The sequence below is a fragment of the Pseudochaenichthys georgianus genome, chromosome 6, assembly GCF_902827115.2.
Source record: "Pseudochaenichthys georgianus chromosome 6, fPseGeo1.2, whole genome shotgun sequence".
In the NCBI taxonomy this organism is placed as follows: Eukaryota; Metazoa; Chordata; class Actinopteri; order Perciformes; family Channichthyidae; genus Pseudochaenichthys; species Pseudochaenichthys georgianus.
In genome coordinates, this window is record NC_047508.1 from 22,744,203 (window position 1) to 22,766,067 (window position 21,865).

Consider the following 21,865-nt stretch of genomic DNA (forward strand, 5'->3'; position numbering starts at 1 on the left):
GCATCAAACAGATTGGAAATGTTCAAAGCAACTACCTGTTACAAATAAGAAAAACACAGCACTAGATGCATGGCAATGGCTCCAAGCAAATTTGGTCAATTATTTGAGCACATAAACTTAAGAAAAGGCTTAATGTCAAAGAAACATGTATAAGTGTCTGTAGTGCATAAACTACTAGACTTTGTTTCAAACAAACCGGACCCTTGTGTCATCCTTGAACCCTGCGTCTGTGATGGTTGACTAAGTCCAACACGTCCTGCATCTTTCTAATGGGGCCCAACATGTTTACTCATTATTTACAGTTGATGCTTCACAGGCACAGGAAACAACTAGTGAGACGAGGACAAGTGTAGGTCCGTTAGAGACCTTTAACTATAGAGAAAAGCTTCATATGGTATACAAAAAGGGAATGTTAATCTCTCTCTTAACATGCTAAGAGTGTTTGTGTTAAGAGAGGGGCTTCCAGAAAATATAAAACCTATGTAATCCCTCAGACTGGATAACAAACGTGTTTTATCCCACCAGACAAGATAAAACCAAAACAATCTGTTGAGAAGATGTCCTTAAACATCATCATCCTTCTCTTGTTCAATCAGGATGTGGAGCATGTCTTCTGTGTCCTTAGTAGAAGAAGTACTTTACTTATATATATTACATATATCTCATAAAGTGTGATGATCGACACTCTACTATAAGAAAAGCTATAGGGAAAGGAGTAAATTATATTCTATTCTATTCTACTTTATTCCTCTACATAAATATATATTTATTATTATTAAAAAGCATTAAGCATCCCTTACTTAAGATGTGTCACCACCTGAAGTGTGTAGTGCATACCAAGTGGAGGGAGTGACTATGGGAGTGTCCTCATATTAAAGCAAACAGCTACCTTGCCTATCTTTACTTGTGCTAAAGATGCTCTGGGCCGTTAAGTGGCTGCAACTTTTGCAAAGGACTTTTTTATAACTAAGAAAAGAAGAAAAAACAACGCTCAAAACCTACCTAAACAATGGGCTGTGTTCAAAGCTTCAGGGAATGGTGTGACCGTCCAAAGAATACTAATGTTCGCATCAGTCTCCCGGCAGTTTGCATTGTGTGGGAAACAGCCATGATCATCTTGTTTGGGATTTTTATTCGTTACGATGATGAGTCAGATACGCACTGGATAGATGACAGAAAGGAAACAAATAAGAGTGACATGGAGAATGAGTTCTACTTCAGATATCCAAGTAAGTGTCTTCATTTAAATGTTTGATTCCTTCTCACTCTCTTTATATATCTTGGTAACTTGTATTTCTATTAATCTAGCAACCATTAAAACAATACACATCTTAATGTATACTAATATCTACACCTTATGCATCCACATTTCTCCACGTTGAACATTTGTTTTATCTTTGTAATGTTTTTTGTACATACCTGTTGACCCATCAGCATATTCCTACATTGCTGACAAGGCTCTGACACCCACAGGTGCACATCTCCATGGATGGTTGACTCCCCTCAGACTTTTCTCTCTAGTTTAACAAACAAGCTAACTCTTACAACTTGATACAGATACAAAATGTGTTTCATTTGGCCACATATAAATGCGTATACAAATATGTATTTTTTATTTTAAGCCTTGAAAATGTATTTGGATGTGTAAGTTCGTGTGAAATGGGTGTTGTTTATTTCTTTCCTCTCCTGACCACCCTCGGTGTCAGTGTCAGGCTGTCATTGAGCCATCTCAGATATGGTGTTGGATGTCATGATAAATCGACGTCCTAACACGGTATATTGTCAGTATAGACTCCTAACACATCATCCTAAAGTCACGCAACCTTCCTTTACAACAAGGGGGGGGGGGGGGGGGACAATCTTGAACGTCTAAAGCATTTGGTTTGTTAGGGTTTCAAAATGTATATATATATCCACGTCCATGCTTTCTAAGTTTTGGACGGTAATGTTTTCTATGCAAAATATAGTCATAGTGTTTCATTGTATAGTGTGAACCTATTGTAGTATGAGGTGTGTCGGGCCCTTACAGTATTATGATGTAAACGATACCTGCTGGTATCCCCCAGCCACTGGTTATAGCATACAAACTGTCTCAAACAAAGAGACACCTTTTGCAAAAAACATCTATATTTCGAAAAATAGATCATATCAGAAGCACATCAGAATTTATTTTGGAAAACGTCGCACATCCCAGATTTCCTGTCATTTCAGTGTCAGTTATCGTCAAAATATTGTATTTAGCTTATTTTATTTCAGGTTTTCCCCTTTCCTTTTAGTATGTAATCTGTGTATCATCTTGCATACACCTAAATGTTTCATATAGTTTATCTCTCCCTTCTGTTATCTTTGCACCAGGTTTTCAGGATGTGCATGTGATGATCTTTGTTGGATTTGGATTCCTGATGACATTTCTTAAGCGCTACAGCTTTGGTGCGGTGGGTTTCAACTTTCTCATTGCTGCCTTTGGCCTCCAATGGGCGCTGCTAATGCAAGGCTGGTTCGGCTCCCTGGGCCCCGATGGAAAGATCAAAATTGGAGTTGAAAGGTAATCAGTTTTATTCTCAATGAGTCAAAAGCATTCCTTCTTCTTTTGTTTTATTTTGATTAAATACTGTGACCATGATCGATTTCGTTATCGTATCATCGGACCTGAGGCCGTATGTTTTGGACACTCGGGTAAAGAGAGGGGCGGAGTTGTCAACTGATCACCATCTGGTGGTGAGTTGGGTCGAGTGGCGGGGGAAGCCTCTGGATAGACCTGGTAAGCCCAAACGTGTAGTTCGGGTGAACTGGGAACGTCTGGAGGAGGCCCAAGTTTAGGAGGCCTTCAACTTACACCTCCGGCGGAGCTTTTCGTGCATTCCTGTGGAGGTTGGGGACATTGAACCAGAGTGGTCGGTGTTCAAAGCCTCTATTGCCGAAGCCGCGGCGGGGAGCTGTGGTCTCAAGGTCCTAGGTGCCTCAAGGGGCGGTAACCCTCGAACCTCCTGGTGGACACCGGTGGTCAGGGAAGCCGTCCGACTGAAGAAGGAGGCCTTCAGGGATTTGTTATCCCGGGGGACTCCCGAGGCAGTTGCAAGGTACCGACAGGCCCGAAGGGCAGCAGCCTCATCCGTGGCCGAGGCAAAGCAGCGGGTGTGGGAGAAGTTCGGAGAAGACATGGAGAAGGACTTTCGGGCGGCACCAAAGTTGTTCTGGAAAACTGTCCGACACCTCAGGAGGGGGAAGCAGGGGACCATCCAAGCTGTGTACAGTAAGGATGGGACATTGTTGACCTCAACTGATGGAGTGTTGGGGCGTTGGAAGGAACACTTTGAGGAACTCCTGAACCCGACAACTCCGCCCTCTATGTTAGAGGCAGAGCTGGAGTATGACGGGGGATCAACACCAATCTCCCGGGGGGAGGTCACTGGGGTCGTCAAACAACTCCACAGTGGCAAAGCCCCGGGGGTGGATGAGATCCACCCGGAAATGCTGAAGGCTCTGGGTGTTGAGGGACTGTCATGATTGACACGTCTCATCAACGTTGCGTGGAAGTCGGAAACAGTACCGAAGGAGTGGCAGACCGGGGTGGTGGTTCCCCTTTTTAAAAAGGGGGATCAGAGGGTGTGTGCCAATTACAGAGGCATCACACTACTCAGCCTCCCCGGGAAAGTTTACTCCAAGGTACTCGAAAGGAGGGTCAGGCCGATTGTCGAACCTCAGATTGAGGAGGAACAATGCGGATTCCGTCCTGGTCGTGGAACGACGGATCAGCTTTTTACTCTCGCAAGGATCCTGGAGGGGGCCTGGGAGTACGCTTATCCGGTCTACATGTGTTTTGTAGACTTGGAGAAGGCGTATGACCGAGTTCCCAGGGAGTTACTGTGGGAGGTGCTGCGGGAGTATGGAGTAAGGGGTTCTCTACTCAGGGCCATCCAATCTCTGTACTCCCAAAGCGAGAGCTGTGTCCGGGTCCTCGGCAGTAAGTCGGACCCATTTCCGGTGAGGGTTGGCCTCCGCCAGGGCTACGCTTTGTCACCAATCCTGTTTGTAATATACATGGATCGGATTTCGAGGCGTAGTCGTGGGGGAGGGGGTCTGCAGTTCGGTGGACTAAGGATTGCACCACTGCTTTTTGCAGATGATGTGGTTCTAATGGCTTCATCGGTCTGCGACCTTCAGCACTCACTGGATCGGTTCGCAACCGAGTGTGAAGCGGCTGGGATGAGGATCAGCACCTCCAAATCTGAGGCCATGGTTCTCAGCAGGAAACCGATGGACTGTCCACTCCAAGTAGGGAATGAGTCCTTACCCCAAGTGAAGGAGTTCAAGTATCTCGGGGTCTTGTTCTCGAGTGAGGGAACAATGGAGCGTGAGATGGGCCGGAGAATCGGTGCAGCGGGAGCGGTACTGCAGTCGCTTTACCGCACCGTTGTCACGAAAAGGGAGCTGAGCCAGAAGGCAAAGCTCTCTGTCTACCGGGCCATGTTCGTTCCTACCCTCACCTATGGTCATGAAGGATGGGTCATGACCGAAAGAACGAGATCGCGGATACAAGTGGCCGAGATGGGTTTCCTCCGCCGGGTGGCTGGTGTCTCCCTTAGAGATAAGGTGAGAAGTTCGGTCATCAGGGAGGGACTCGGAGTTGAGCCGCTCCTCCTTCGCGTCGAAAGAAGCCAGTTGAGGTGGTTCGGGCACCTAGTTAGGATGCCACCTGGGCGCCTCCCTAGGGAGGTGTTCCAGGCACGTCCAGCTGGGAAGAGACCAAGGGGTAGACCTAGGACCAGGTGGAGGGACTATATCTCTTCGCTGGCCTGGGAGCGCCTTGGGATCCCCCAGTCAGAGCTGGTTGATGTCGCCAGGGAAAAGAAAGTTTGGGGCTCTCTGCTGGAACTGCTACCCCCGCGACCCGACCACGGATAAGCGGGAGAAGATGGATGGATGGATGGACTGTGACCATCTTAAGCAAATATTATTCAGCTCTATTATTCAGAGAAAAAAAACACAGAGGTAAAGCAACCAGTCTGATTGACAGGATCCTATACAGATATATCCGTGCACCCCACAGCTTCAGTGTTTGTGGACTGACTTGTACCTGGAATGTAAACAGAGACATAAGGCTACATTATGGCGCGTTTCCACTGCAGCGGGTAGCTCGCTTTATGCGTGCCGAGCCGTGCTGGGCCCGTTTTTGGTTGCGTTTCCACTTGGCCTAGTTTTGGCCCGGGGCTACTTTTTCACCTTTTTTCTGGCCCGACTAAATCGTGGTTCTAGGGCCAGGAACAACCAGGCTGAGTATGCTAAACTAGAGAGAGAATCGTTGGCAAGGGGGCTACAACTACAACAAGATGAACATATTTGACCGTGATTTAATTGTAATACACGTTTCAAAATGATGCCGAAGTAACAACATACTTATACCGGTTAGTAAAAACCATGAATTAATGCTTTGACAAGTCTGCAGACAGACGGCAGGCGAAAAACCCTTTTAAAATCCGTGTTTTCTAAATGGAGCTTGGCTAAGCTAACGTTATATATGCTCCGACCGTCCACACTCACAACAACGGCCTACACAGACATAACTAAACCAGCGACTGTATTTGCCATGACACAGGCAGTCTGTGGTTTGTACTTGTTTAACTTTTGTCTAGTTTCTGAACAGATATGAGGAGCTGTGAGCTCTGAGCTAACGGCTGTGTTGTTTTTCTGGGGCTCTCACTGAAGATGACGTCACGGCTCCGCCTACACTGCGTTACTATAGTAACTACCCCAGTTCCTAAACTGTAATGGAAGCGCAGCATTAAAGTGAGCCGGGCCTAATAAGGCCTAACCAAACCGAGCGAGGCCTGCAGTGGAAACGCGCCATTAGAAGATGATACTATTGAAGGGCAGCCAAGTGTTATGTGTCAACAGATATAATAGGCGCCTACCTGTATGATAGAAAGAAAGAAAAGAGTTGAATAAATAGATAAGCTCATGATTGCTTCAGTGCTGAAATTTACTGTTTATTTGGTTTACTGTTGTTACATCTGTACAACCTAGCAATATCCAATGCAAATACTATCTAATGTCATGCCACAACAGGATAGATAGATAGATAGATAGATAGATAGATAGATAGATAGATAGATAGATAGATAGATAGATAGATAGATAGATAGATAGATAGATAGATAGATAGATAGATAGATAGATTGTCCTTTAGGTACCTAGTTATTGTGACGTATGACATTTTTAAACTTACCCTGACAACGGATTTCAAATGATCTCATATGGTCTTGTTTGTCCTCTATGTTTTTAATGTCCTTTCCCCTCCTCAGCCTGATAAATGCTGACTTCTGTGTGGCGAGCTGCCTGATCGCCTACGGGGCGGTGCTCGGCAAAGTCAGTGCAGTCCAGCTAATGGTCATGACTCTGTTTGGGATCACATTGTTTGCTGTGGAGGAACATATTATCATACGTATCATACGTGTAAGTTAAAAGAGTAATGTTTTTTTAGTTTTTGATGTCATTCAGCAAGAGATACCATCTAATCGTGTAACATGTTTATTATGGCTAATCTGCCCTCTCACACTGAAACTGGGCAAACGCCTGAATCCTGTCACTCACAGTTGTCTTGTCTGCTAATGCTATGTAACTTATTCCACCCACCCATTATCTCTAATTTGACCTTTTATGAAGGCTAAAGATGCAGGAGGCTCCATGGTGATCCACACCTTTGGAGCTTATTATGGTCTTTTCATCTCGTGGATGCTCTATCGGCCAAACCTGAACCAGAGCAGTCGTCTGCAGTGCTCCGTCTACCACTCAGATGTCTTTGCCATGATTGGTGGGCATATTTTTTTTTCACAATACTTACCATTATTTTGGATGTCCTGTGGATCTGCTGACTTTTTAAGGTTAACCCTGCTTTATGTGTAGGCACCCTCTTCCTGTGGATGTTCTGGCCCAGCTTCAACTCAGCCGTCGCGGACCACGGGGACGGGCAGCACCGAGCAGCCATCAACACCTACCTGGCTCTGGCCTCAACCGTGCTCACTACTGTGGCCATATCCAGCCTCTTCCAGAAGCACGGGAAACTAGACATGGTGACGATCAGCACTGTTTTTATATGTCAGTCAGAGCACTTAAAGGTCCCGTGTGATGCTTTTCCGGTTATTACCCGTCCCCTTGTGTGTTATGAAGGTTTTTATGCATGTAAACGGTCTGCAAAGTCAAAAACCCTCAAAGTACACCCTGTAGGGAGTAAAACTCTAACACAGAAAAGACCTATCCCAGAACGCCTCGTTGGAGATTTCTCTTTTTCCGTTGTTTTCTTCCTGGGTACAGTGACGTGCCCATACCCAAATGGACCCATTGGACCAATCCGTGGAGCTCCTCACACACACACACTCTCTCAGCGGAGAAACTGTGACGCGCTGGGGGGTGCTAGTGGAGCCTCGCAGATGCGAAACTGTGGCGCGCTTACACTGTAGGTGCGCCGCGTTTGGGGGTGCTGGTGCTAGTGGAGCCGCGCTGATGGGGGTGCTGCAGCCCCCTCAGCAAAAAATTGCACATTATAAATCTATTCAATGGAATTATGATCAGTAAAAATGGCCATGACATGGGACCTTTAAGTTAAGAGTTAGAGTTAAGCTATCCTGTAGTAATGTGATTATGGTACAGGGAGGTGTGTATATTTGATCTCTGCTGAAGTAGAACGCCTTGTCAACTTGCCCCACTTAAGCAAACTCAAACTTTAATTTTGAAAGTACTTTGATGCATACTCAGGTTTAAACTGATACCCCATTTATTTATCTGCGTCTAACGGTGCACTTTGACCTCACTTTAGGTTCACATCCAGAACTCCACTCTTGCTGGAGGTGTTGCGGTGGGAACTGCAGCTGAGTTCATGTTGATGCCCTATGGGTCTCTGATCGTAGGATTCTTCTGTGGTATCATCTCCACGCTGGGATATATCTACCTCACGGTATGCTATTTAACTGGTTTATTGGGTATAGCTATTGAGAGATACGCCTCAGTGCCGTTTTTGAAAATGCTCAACAAACAATGAAGGAAATTAGCTAGAGAAATTTACAAATGTAAACAAAAATACCCAAAATATTTCCCCAACTTTTGTTTTGTTTTTGTTTAGTTGATATACTCTCTGTCAGAGTGTGCTTTCCTACATTTTCCACTCATTATCTTAGCTGCTTTTACGGCTTTTAAGTCGACCATCAGTCCGACCGGCCTGTTTTTAAGTAATCACAGCCAAACCTAACTGATGTGTCCATCCCAGCCTTTCATGGAGAAGTACCTGAAGATCCAGGACACATGTGGAATCCATAACCTGCATGCCTTGCCAGGAGTCATAGGTGGCATCGTGGGAGCCATTACTGCCGCAGCTGCAACAGAGTCTGTTTATGGCGTTGAAGGGTGAGTGGCTTACAAACAGAGAGGTCATCTGACTGGATAAAAGATTATCAACCAGCAAAGGAATACTTATCATTCCCAAATATGGGCTTTTGTTGTACTGTATCTCCTTTTTTGTTTTAAAGGCTCAAAGAGACCTTTGATTTTGTGGGTGACATGTCACCCACAAAGCAAGGTGGTTACCAGGCAGCAGCCCTCTGTGTGGCTATCTGTTTCGGTGTGGGCGGAGGCATCCTTGTCGGTAAGGGAAAACAGCAAACACCCTTAAACACCTGTAAATTATACAGTAATTTAATAACTGTGACATTACTCTGTTTGCATGCAGTGAGTGAAGTGTGTGTTGGGATACTGACTCTGTTTGTGTCTTCCAAGGATGTGTTTTAAGATTACCTATCTGGGGAGATCCTGCAGATGACAGCTGTTTTGATGATGAGAACTACTGGGAGGTGAGAGACTTTTATGTAATCATAAAGAGTTTTGTTTTTTTGCTGTTTGAATAGGAATAACAATATCAAATCACAATGAAGGAAGAAGATTACTCTTTGGGACCAAGTCCAGCTGGTTTACCCAAAACATCTTTGACCTCATGTGTATATATATCAAAACATACACTGCTTTACAGGATAGACATTCTTTGCTTTGCTATTTTAGTTTGGAAACATTTGATTGATTTGTGTTCATTATCATCATGTGTGTGTTAGTAAATGATCTGCAGTCATTCTGCCACCTCTATTTACAGTTCATCATTTTCCATTTTATGCCAGGAGCAAGTGCACACTGACTGCATCATACATTGTGTTTTACCTGTTTGATCCTGGGGTTATTAGTCTTCCACTTTAATCATGTTGTTAAACTCTTAATTGTTCACAGCTTCCTCAGGATGAAGAGAGCACCCAACCAGTCCTTCAGTACAACAACCACATGCGGAACAAAGACGTGTAAGTGTCCTCAAAGGTCTTTTGGCGACAGGTTGCTGGGTCATGGGGTTTTGATATTCTCACAACACCACCCTGCAGGTTGTGCCTTTTTTGATGAGGAGTGAGATGCCTTCAATGTCCTCTTGGTGGCAGCAGATCCACATTTTATGAGGATACATGTGACACATTTTCCTTTGTTGGGAATATATATTCACAGTGTTGAATACAGTGTGAATACACAATTAATTAAATCTATATATGTATCAGTGTCCCTGTCACTCAATGTGGGGGCTAGATTACCAAATGCTGACGTGGACCCTGGGCTCTTTGTTGATAGGGCTTTTTCACAGCACATCACTGCAAGTCTCCAATGTGACCTTGAAGTCATGTTTACTGTGGAAGTGAAAATGATATTAGATACTAGATTTAAAAAATAGCTGAATCTTGATTGTAATTTACCCAGTAAACTGTCCAGGATTATCTACAGGTTTTAGAAGAAAACATTTTTAATCCTCACACTGTGAGCAACAACTTGTGTTTGAAGTTTCATTGGTTTTTGTTACTCATCATGTAATGTTCTTTTTTTACAGAATCGAGACAAACTTCAACATGCAGCAGACCTAAAGCTTTAGGTGTTGATCCTGATTGATCTTAATCTTTGTAACTCACGTCCTGTTTCATTTGACTTATTTTCTCATTCTTGATATCAATTATTGATTTGAGTATTATTCTTATCAAATCCAAACCAGTAATGTTTTAACATCGATGGCACTAAATGTATGTTAATATGTTGTTCAGCCTGGGGACTAAAAATATGGTTTGTAAAATACGCCATAAAATGTTGTTTTCCAAGATATTTATTCTCAGTTAAATCAAATATAATTCAATCACATCATTTGGTGTTAATTATGAGAGGTGTTATACCGGTACTAGTGACTTGCCTTGTTTCAACAATGACGGATTCTTAATAGGTTGAAGTGTGGGCCTTTAAAACGTTGGTTTCTTTAAGTGCTTTTGAGTTATTTAAAACCATGATTTCAACAATATTGCTTCAGACCAACTTGAATTAAGTTTTGAACTGGATTTCCACGTCAAGCTGTCAGTTTTGTTTGTTAGCTTTATATTTATTTTCATGGTTGCTTTAACTATATATTGCGTATAGACTTAACCTAAATATGTGTCTTAGTTTTACAATCGGATGTAATGAGAGTTGTGTTATTGATTTTAAAATAAAGAGCTTTTATACTTGTTTTGAAGTTATGCTGTGCCTGTGACATAAAGGATGTGTGGTAACACTTTACTTAATACCAACCGTACGATACATTTATAAGCAATATATAAACACTTAATTGTCCAGCATATAAGAACCTATAATGTAGTTTTAGGACAAAGAAAAATATACTTATAGGAGTTGTGTTTAACTACATTTGTATTTATTATTATATCTGCTTTTATAATAACATGGTTTATAAGAAACAATATATTAAATGTTAATGTGCTGCTTATAAAATGTTAATTGGAGGGTTAAAGCAAAGTATAAGCAGGCCTTTTTATTCACGTAACGACGAATGATTTTGTCAAAAGCTTATTTTTTACATTTAGATGTTGTACACAGTAGAATCTCATGGTATTTTAAAAGGGAAAAGTTTGTTAATGGTAATTTTGAAAATTAATAAAGTTCATTTATTCAAACATTTGCATGATGTATACAGTATGCTGTACCCATTGTATTTTAATTTAGAACAGTATGTATGTTTTTTACAATTGAATGCATTCACATGCACTTGGACCAAATAGTTAATAGAAAATCGATATTTAACACTTAAAAGAGGAGGAAATAAGTTTACCCTCATTTAAAAAGCCCTTCAGTATCCCCTCTCGGTGGAGTACGACTGAGGGTAAAGGGCACACCCTTATTGCTCTGTTGGGACACTGTGGTCCCCAATAACAAACTGCAGACCATCCTCATCCTCATGACCTCGGGTCAAAGAGTAACAAGAGGGCAAGGTCACTGGCAGGGCTGCACACGTTGGAATACATCATTTAAAATTGATTGATGGAGATAATATCTGGGGAAACAATGACAATGAACGCTTGTTACTAAAAATGTGTAATTGATTTGAAGAGAAATAGATGTCATAATGTCACTAAATACTGGACGTCGGTTTACGGTGCAGTTTTTTCTGTATCTTCCTCATCATCTTTTTGTGATGTCATTTCCACATGCTCTGTCCACCTGGCTGCGGTGTTTCCCTGATGGAGGGCTGGCAGCAGCTCATGGTGGGAGTGTGGATGATTCCCACACATGAGTAGCAGCGAGGAATCCATGGCCTCGTCCCGTCTCCTCGCTAACAAAGGCAAGCTTAGTGCTGTTTTCTTTTGTCATCAGTAACGTGTTTGAGTAAAGGAGGTAATGGTGCCACAAGTGCTCCAATTAAACGAGATGCAGCCCTGCTGGGAAGAAAGGCTCCCCCATTGCCCCCGATACCCCCCAAATACACACACACTCAAACCGGGCCTCTTCTCATCCTACCCCCATGCCGTTCCCGCCCCAACTCTACTCATGTTTATTCATCAACCACTTACAGGGCAAACGCAGAGGCCTGTTAAAACGAAATCAGACTTATTTATATATGATGCCAGATCTTCCCCTTTGTACGTTAAGGGAGCTTTACGGCATCCTGGCAGCCATGTTTGATGTTTGCCCTCCTTTGGACAGGCCCTGACCACACATGTGACTCCCACAACAAAAAACACAAACTGTACAGGGACAGCAGGGAGAGACCCAGAGGCCACGGAGAAGGTGAGATGGAAAAACTTGAGGAGGCAAAGGGGCATGAAAAGGGGGAGGGACAGACAGAGAATGAGGCCTCACTTTCATTGCTGATGACTGACTGCCTGCCATCCGGGCTCAATCATGATCTTTGATTGACAGGTCAGCGGGAAGGAGAGGGTGGGAAACAGGGTGCAGGACAAGAGCTTAAAATGGGAGCAGCACAATATAACTCCCATGCAGGGGGCCGCACAGACGCTCATTAATGATAAAGAACATACCAGGATAAGCATGTTTTCCCTGCATGCCAGCGATGTTGTTTGTAGGTTGAGATTAGTTTTTAATCTTCTATACGTGCTTATGTGAAATGTACAGAGTACAACGTGGGAGGTCGTGTCAGAGCACCTGGCTTGGGCTAGTTGGCTTTTTGTCTTTTCGCCATTATTCTAAGAAAACAACGTAATGTGTCTAATGGTGATTATGTTGCCAGGGTATTCATCTTTTTGTTTTACAGTTTGCACATATGTGTCAGTCACTCTGCAGTAAAAATCTCTGAATTCACTTTACAGTTACGAGGATCTACAACGGTTAGAGAAGTATTCAGGGATCCATGTTCACTCCCTCATAAAGAGAGCAGTAAAAGCCCCCATTGAAAGAAACCACAAGTCCATAGAACTGCTCATAAACTATTCAAGCCCTGACTCCTTTCTCTATACTTAATCTACTCACGTTTTGTGCAGCCTCAGTGTCTCCTAAAGGTTGCTTCTTAGCAGGTGCATCTGACTTCTAAAACCCCTCTGACCATTTAGATCTGGACTTTTCAAAAACGAATACTACGTTGCTTTTTTCAGTTCTGTCCTCATCAGTGATTGAAAGTATCGTCAGTGTCGTATTGGGGCCCTTTTGTCACATTTTCTGAGTTGTTAGCAGTTCTACCATTGTGACTTCACTTCTAAACTTCTCAGATTGAGTCATTTAAATAATTGTTTTAGGCATAGAGAGGTCCAAATGTCAGACGTTTTAACAAAATGAGCAAGAATTCCAATGGTTCAAAACATTGGTGTTCATTTTTTTTTCTTTCCTATTACTTGAATAATCTAGATTTAATTTCCTTTGCACCATATATTTGAAGCTATAGTTACTTAGGTGCATGAAGTGCATAAAGCTGTTAAAAAAGCTTAACCTTCATCAGCTAAAACGTAAAACCCTGCCTAAATGTTACTGTTCAACTCAAATCTGTAAAAGGGTCATTCTAAATATTATATGTTATTTTATTGTATTGTTTAGGTACATTTCTAAGTTGCACTTTCAAGCAGTACTTTGATCATTTTATTATGTGGTATTGATATACTTTTACTTTTACTGTAGTGAAATGCTCTGAATGCTTCTTCCACCACAGGACCCACTTTAGAGGATTAAACACTTTCATTTGGGCCCACCGGACTTAAATGCTGTAAAGAAATGTGTTTCCCTTTATTGTTCAAATCTCCAACCCTGACCAACAACATAAACTAAATGCACACCAATGCACAGATGTCAGATCAGGGACAGAAGATATTTTTATGCGCAACCTTATGATACTTCAAGTACATTTGCTGATGAAACATCTGTAACATTTGAATGAAGGACTTTTACCAATACTGGAGCAGCCTGTATATTGCTGTAGGCCCTTCGGTAGGCCTACATTACCTTGATTAAAGTCTTTCACCACTGCCCATTTGTGTTTTCTCCTTCTGTTCTCAACCTGCTGACGGGCCTCCCAGCTCCGGCCTCCCCAGGTATCCCCAGGCCTCCCCACGCCACTAACTGTCCACAGAGCCTGCTTAAGTGTCCCTATCGGACCACAGTGGAGAGGAACAGCAGATTAACCATGATCCTATCTGCTCACCGCTAGCCCCTTCATACGCTCCGTTACACCAGCATTTAAAAGGAGGAGGGGACACTATTCAGGCCCCTGATATGAATCCCAGACGAAGGGACAAGAACAGAGCTTTCACCCCCGTTTCACAGAAAAGACCCCTTTCTGGCACCCTCTAATTCTGGTTGCTACGGGCTCCTGGGTTCAATGGTGGACTCCCGTTGTGAGGGGACAAAGCCTCTCAGTCATCCGGCCATGGTTGCTAGGGGAGGCAGAATGTATGGGGAGGGACGGGCTGCCGTTGTCCCAGACGAAATGTCTCTCTCAAGGCGGCTGAGATGTGGTGATTGACAGGTGGCTACACGCTCCAGTGCGGATCACCAGGGAGGTCTGGGGGGCCTTATCTGTGACTGTGTGTATAAATGTGTATCTATGGCAGGTTATGGTATTTGGCATTGGCATATGGTTTTTAGGTTTCTGTGGCACCGTTTATTACCTGTAGAGGGAGCTGCTCCTGCTTCAACTCGATGTTCCATCAGCCTTTAAATTATTCAGTTTTTAACCTGGCCGGCATTGATGGTAAAAACACATTTCAATAATGTAAAACTAATCTGATAGGCCTAAATCATTCATTTGAAACCATATGTTAAGCCCTCCTCTAGTCAAAAATATGTTTTTTAGGCTACATTTTTTTCATTTTGATGTTTGAACTTGACTGTGCAGAATGATCTTCTGAAGGGGAAAGTTTCTCTGTGCCTACCTTGAAATCTGAGTTCAATACGTTCATTTACTAGCAGGATTACAGATAGCTTGAAAGCCAATCATGTCCTTCGGAAAAACATTTGAACTAGCAAGAAGCAGTAGATGTGATTTTAACCAGGTAATTTTGAAATGTTTTGTGGAAAAACCAGATGAGACACAAACTGAACCAGAGTTAAGCGAGTCCCAACATTGCAATAGGGCCCCTCCAAAGGGTCTTGTTAAATCTGCGGGGTAGTGATGTGATTAATGTGCTTCAAATGTATCTCATCCTGTCTAGACTTTTCGCCGATATTTTGTTTTCTGTGTGTGAAATATATAATTGTACCTGTTTTGGCTTCCTAACTATGTTTTAAAAAGAAACCATGTGAGGAGTTTAGAGTGGAAAGGACTATGTGGTGAAAATTATACAAATTAATGTAAAAAAACACAAAATATGGGTTGACGGTTCGTCATAGAATATGTGTTGGCATACCGTTGGGTTGTTAATAACTAGGAGGTTTGACACCTATATGTTTTGTAAAGGTTCACAATGCTACATCCTAAACCAGTGTCACTCTGAATGCTTATTTGTGGTCTAAATAAAAATGTTTTAAAAAATAAAGTACCATATTTTTTTTTTAACTACAGACTAAATTGACTAATTATATAGAAACTTAAGGACCAAAATGTAGGAACAAACTCCAACAACAAATGACATAAACAATCACAGAGCATGTACATGGTTAGTGTCAGTCTAGTGCGCTTTATGTTGTCTCATATTGTATACAATATAGTCTAAACAGCTTTACAGTCAGAGTCAAATATATAGCTTTTGTTAGACAGAGAGAGCACATGTAAATCAAAAGGCTAAATTAAGGCTGTGGGTTTATGTTTATCTGCCTCAAAAGGATTAGTGATATTCAGACTTCTGTGTCTCCCCGGCCTGGGAACCATCACCCCGCCGCTCTCTAGACACCAGCACTCCCCGTGTCCCCCTCCAGGGCCACGGAGGTGAGTGGGAACAGACAGAGTAGGACGAGGGGATCTAAAGGGGTTCACGCACCACACCGTCTCCCCTCAGATAGACGGCTGGGACTGTCTGGGTTCTGCTCTCCCAGACAGGGAGCCCTTCCACCCGTCAGATGCTGCCCACGCTCATCCCCCCTTCGCCTTGACCTTGACTCTCTGTCACTGAGGCCCTCCAGACAGTCTGGGGTCAAAGGCTAACAGCAGCCACACATCAGACACGGTTCAGGTCCCCTGTGTCCTTATGAATGCTGAATGGTAAATCACCCTAAAATCAGCCTGTTGGAATGTGGCTTGGAATTCCTGCAGAGATGGAACTCAGGGAGACCGCTATAATATTGACGATATATCAAGATCATGACAACAAATAGGTCGATTTTTTAAATGCTTTTAACGTGTCCTGCATGCATATGGATTCAATGACAATAAAGGATTTTGAGAGTCCAAATTATGATTTTGTTCATATTCATATCTATATTTTGTGTTTAATAATAATGGGAATCAGCTCCCAGATGCATTACTTTTCATTTGCAAGCAGCCATGTTACATTTTACCTTTCACCTTTGACTGCTGATTCACATCCTCCTCAGCCAATCACATCTCAGCTAAGCAGCTTGTCATGACAGATTTGTGAGGGAGGAGAGCGGCTGCATCCTCACGTGGCTTTTTGAAAAATGCCAAGCCCAAGCCGCACAGTGTGAAGCTCTGATGAGCCTCGTGTGAGCTGGTTGTGTCTTATCTCTCTTTCTCTCACGTACTGTCACTCTCTTTATTCCCTTCTGTCTTTCCATAAAATATTTTTTCTTTTTTACTCTGAATTCTAGCATTTCTGTTTTTGTTATCTAAGCAAAAACTGCCTAATTGTCTCATTGAGATCCCCCATCTTTTGAGGATGTAAGGATCTTTATTGCCATTATGCATCAAAGGGTAGCACAATGAAATCCATTAGTCCAATCCAATAGTCCAATACTCTTCCTCTGCTCTGTTGTACATTTTTAAATCACTTAATTTCTTCAAGAACATTTTTATCAAAATCAGAAAGGATTTAATTATCTGCTTTAATGAAGAAAAACTAAATTATATAAACATAAGAAGTAAAAATGTGCAACTAAAAGATAAAATAAGATATCAACATACGAAATTAGAGTTAAACAGTCTGATGAGGATGATTAATTTGATAATCTTACAAGCAAATGTAGCTATCAGACTGGATGCAAACCCCAATCTAGAAAATAAGACCAGCATTCCCAGCTTTTTTCTCTCATTGAATATTGTCCCACATACAGACAGAAAGTGGAGATATGCAAGCAAGTTGACAAAAAGGACAATAAGAATCAGACACACACAAACCTTATCAAGGTCTCCTCGCTCACACTTCGTTCACACACTCTTTCAAAGGATATCCAGTCCAGTTTTATACTGAACACATCATATTTCTTAACCTGCATGTGCAGCACCAAACTCTATTTTTGATTAAAAAAAATAACTCAACCTGGATCCATTGATTTAACCATGCTTCTCTCACCCATCAATACATAAGGGCTTGTCAAAAGGCTACTGTGGTGGATTCAGGTATGTAGGTGACACATTTTGAATGTCATGTTTTTCTGAGTCCACTTTAAATAACTAAAGGTGAAATTAATATCAAGAGCACAAAACGTTGCGCAATACTACAACTAATTGAATGGTTTTAATTGGGTATTTTACTTACATATCAGGCTTAACCTTTGTATTCGTATTCGCCTATTTTAGATAAAATGTGCTTGCCTGTGTCCTTCACGTAAAATCCTCTACATTATTGTCTTGATTGTGAAAGCTTGTTTTCACAGGCTACATCTGATTTCATTAATTTTCGTTATAACGCCTCAAGAAAACCATTGCAGAAGATGTCGTTAAATAAAACAGATCTTGTATATTGTATTTACTCAAAACGGTTCCAGCGAAAATCAAGGGGCTGTAGCCTACTGCAAACGATTACTATATTGCTCGGTTGTTTGTGGAGGAAGAATATGTTTTACACAGTCACACACACTGTTTGGTCCAACATAAACCGTTACACTGGCTACATAAAAAGTGCAGAACTAATAATTGTTCGCATTATTCGTTAACAACCCAATAATGTGCCAACACGTTTTTTTATGACGAACCGTCAAGATTAAAAACGTTTTAAAAATCATATTTATATGTGATTCTTTATTCGTGTAATCACTTTACACCCCGAGACCGTCAGTCTTGTGCCATGCGGCCCTGATACAGACTGAGTCACCGGGTCGGCAGGCTGGCTCTTAGAGGAGCTCCATTCATTACCCGGAGCGTCCATTAGCTGTATTACAGGCCGCGAGCCGCTGCTGTTTCCCGGCTGTATCACGGGGTTACGCAACAATCAACGGAGGCACTTTGGCCGTAAACACTGATGTAAGTCGTAAACAAAAAGCTGTAAATTAATTTACTGGAATCCATAGACTGCTGGAATCTTAAACAAATACGTGCAATAAAGAGGGAATACATGTTGTTTCTTAAATAAAGACATACGTTTTTTAAATGTTGAACCTTCTGGAACATAAAAATATAAAGAATGCTCAAGTAGCAAATCTATAAATTGGCTCAAACTGTTTGTTGGAATTACTACATAAAATACACTTCGTCAGTAACCCCAAACCAGTCAGTACAACTTTATGATTATTTTAGGAATATTGACCCTCTCTTGTGATTTTTACATGATATTTTATTTTTAAAATACTGGGGGTAGTAAAAAGAAAGGAGACTGTTCAGGTTCAGTTGGTGCTTTCCTTTTAGCCCTTCCCACTTCCTTTTACTTATTGAGGACTCCTTATTGGTGTCTTTTCTTAAAAAGCTACATAATATGCTGCAAAATGATTTATTAAATACAAAATTAATGTTTACAATTAGCTCAATGTAGAACTGAATCTGTCTTCATCTTTCTTTATATAACTCGTGTCGGATTGTTGTTGCAGTACATTTTGGCTGACAGATAATGTAACCTATTTGATTTCTAGAATTGTTTTCTTTTTGTACCCTTTACATATTTCCTTTCTTAAACTATTTCAGAAATCAAACATATTTTGGATTAAGCATCAGCTCCGTGGGGGAGGAACCAATTGATTATAAAGAGACCCAGACTCTTTGCACGGAGAAAGGGCCCCCTGTTGTCTCAAACCAGCTCCTCTCACTTCCCAGAGTGCAGGGGCCCAGAGGCAGGGCTGTGATGACTGTGTGCTGCAGTAAATGTCTGCAGAGCGACTCCTCTGAAGCGGCAGTGGTGTGGGTGGTGAGGAAGGACTTGTAGGATACATTAAATCAGCCTGATTAGGAGTTTTAGGCGAGGGCAAGGCTCAGGTCTGACTGAAAGGCTGCCGGGCAGCCCTTGAGTGATACTATTCACATCCTGGGAGAAAGGTCAGTGTCAGAGGAGTTCACAGGCCCCATCCCCATTCTTATGCTAAAAGATCATATACATAGGCTCATTCAGGGGCTGGAAAGGCATAAACAGCTTCTCCCGACTTTCCCTCCAAAATGTTAGGATTCTCATCTTAAACTCTGAGGTCCTGCCTCTATGTTTCTCTCTCTTGCTCGTTCTGAAGTTTTTAATGTAAGATTATTGAACAAAAATTAATCCATCAATGTCTATTTTCATCTGAGTTTAAATCAAGTTAAAGTTCTTAGTATGTTATGTGGCATAATTTGTTTCTAGATTTGCAAAACTTTTCTAAATCAGACTTAACCGATGATTTATTATGGGTTTTCTTTTTTTTTCTCCCTCCGTTAAACGCTCCTTAAAAGTGAACCTACTGTTCTTTATCTTAAAAGCTCCTTAAAAGTGAACCTACTGTTGTTTATCTTAAAAGCTCCTTAAAAGGGAACCTACTGTTCTTTATCTTAAAAGCTCCTTAAAAGGGAACCCACTGTTCTTTATCATCTTGTATCTGTTGTTCCAGTCACTCCTCTTTAACTTGTAATCAGCTTTTATTGACTTCCTGTAAATGAACTTGTTTAGGCGTTTTCCTGTCCGTTTCCGAGTCCAGTGGTCAATGGGGAATTGCAGGAAATAGCCACTTAATTAGCGGCCCTTGACCTTTTGCTTTGGCTCCTGACCTCAGCGCCTCTCCAGCCTGTTTAAAGCCCTCTGGGGGACTGTCCAGATCGTGCCCCCTGACCCCCTGCTGACCTGTAGGGACTTCACCAACAGGTCCCTGACCAGCCGTCACGCCTCACAGGACACTCATCAAAAAGCAATATTTAACCCAGGAAGCCCATTCAAGCAACTAATGCATGAAGGACGACAGGACAAAAAAATGTATGATGAAAATCAAACCAGTGTAAACGTATTTTAAAAAATCAATTGAAACCTTTGGGCCATGGTTCCATAACCCCTCTAAAGGATGATTTCACTAATTGGTTTGCAGTCATCGGGGGAACTAATCATCGAAATCAGCCGCTGTAGCGTTTGGATGGATTGAAAACGTGCTGACTTCCGCATGGCCCTCCATGTGTGAGGCGTCCCCTATGAGTGTGATTTTGGATTTAAGCAGACATGGTTTTACACTTTGATCACTCTAACTTATTTGACTCAATTCTTTGTTCCCTTGTGTTTGCACTGAAAAAACTGAACCCTTGACTTTAATGAAATATATTATGTTAACAATTTCAAAATAACTGTATTAATTCAGTTGAAAGCATTTATATTAAGTTGAACTTAGTATTTTGTATTCAAATGAAATAAAGTTGCTTTGATCTAACCTAATACAGTTATGTGAAATCTGTTGACATAATACATTTGATGAAAGTCAATGTTTCAGTTTTTCAGTGTGGTGTATATAGTAATTAATAGTCTACCTTTATTTGTGAGCTGCTGCAATTACTTAAATGAGTAAAGTCCCTTTTATCTTAATCTCACTTAAAGAGATGTTTTTACCCTTTATTCATTTCAAATGCAAAAGTGTTTGTTTTTTTCCCTGTGTAAAATGAATGTTGGCATATCTAGAGTTTGTAGCTGCGACTCATACATTCAGCATTTAATTTGATTATATAATGTAATGAAAGGTTTTAACTATAGACCTGATACTAAACTGTTTCATTGTTTGAAAATAACCTTAATTATAATGCATAGAATATTTAATTGAAAACACAAAGCTGTCCCTTATACGTTTCGGTCTTCTCTGTTACTTATGCAAACTTAGTTAATTTTCAAAAAGAGGCTTAATCCCGCACTCAGCTGTAAATAATGTAGACTGGTTTGTTTTTAAAGCGGTTTTTCTTGTTTCCAGATATACACAAATAATCCCTTGTTTACCCTGCGAGTGTCCATCTGTTGTTTGACTCCGGTCACAGATCAGTCGGACACTGATTGAGGTCCGACTGACACCAGGAAGGCCTGTAATCCTCAAACCTGATTAATCGTCCCATGGTGGGCAGTAGTAGATAAGAATTTACACTAAACAACACAGTGGTTTTATCCAGATTATACAATTCTCCTTTCTTTTTTTAGACCTTCATTTTTTGCAGTGAAAATCTGCAAAATGTGATTGTATCATGCTTTAAAAATGTGTCTGTTGAAATGTTCATGGTGAATAAAATATGAGGGGAATAAACGAAATCTTATATCTTTTATTAGTGGGCAGGGTCATTTTGTCCACTGAGTTGTGTGGCTGATGAGCTTTTCTTTCCCACACTGATTCAGCACACGTCCCTCTGTCTGCTCCTCCTAATTAAAACTTAATGTGAGGTCACTCAAATACGATCTTCACACACATTAAAATGTGATTTAGAAAATGTCCTGCACACATGACTCTTTAAAACATTGTCTATTATATATCGATTGGAATATATTTTATTAAAGATTAAAGACTATAATGCTGTTGTAAAAATTATTTGTTCAAAACACATATATTTACAAACTCAGCAGTATAATATTTCATTGTAATAACTGATGTTTCCTATTTCGATCACTGAAATAAAACACCCTTTTGCCCAAAAACAAGACAATCAAATATATGTTCATTATTTGTATTCAAAATCATACAAACAATAAACCATTTAAAATGACAAGAATGTGTTAATATCATTTCATTAGAACAATTAATTCATATGATTAATTAAAACATTAACATGCCCATAATGATAGTGAGAAGCAAGTAG

The 21,865-nt window shown here is 41.4% G+C and overlaps 1 protein-coding gene across 2 annotated transcripts; it reads left to right on the plus strand.

Moving 5' to 3' along the window:
* Positions 1 to 1,009: 1,009 nt before the first annotated feature.
* rhcgb (Rh family, C glycoprotein b) lies at positions 1,010 to 14,121 on the plus strand. 2 transcript variants are annotated; one of them, XM_034085288.1, is made up of 11 exons: positions 1,010 to 1,229; positions 2,356 to 2,545; positions 6,303 to 6,453; positions 6,664 to 6,811; positions 6,904 to 7,070; positions 7,814 to 7,951; positions 8,261 to 8,397; positions 8,520 to 8,635; positions 8,767 to 8,840; positions 9,265 to 9,332; positions 13,932 to 14,121. In XM_034085288.1, exons 1-11 carry the CDS (start codon positions 1,010 to 1,012, stop codon positions 14,119 to 14,121), a joined length of 1,599 nt encoding a protein of 532 aa, XP_033941179.1. The 2 variants fall into 2 exon arrangements, with proteins under 2 accessions (XP_033941179.1, XP_033941180.1); XM_034085289.2 differs by lacking the exon at positions 13,932 to 14,121 and adding an exon at positions 9,902 to 9,993.
* The last annotated feature ends 7,744 nt before the right edge of the window (positions 14,122 to 21,865 follow it).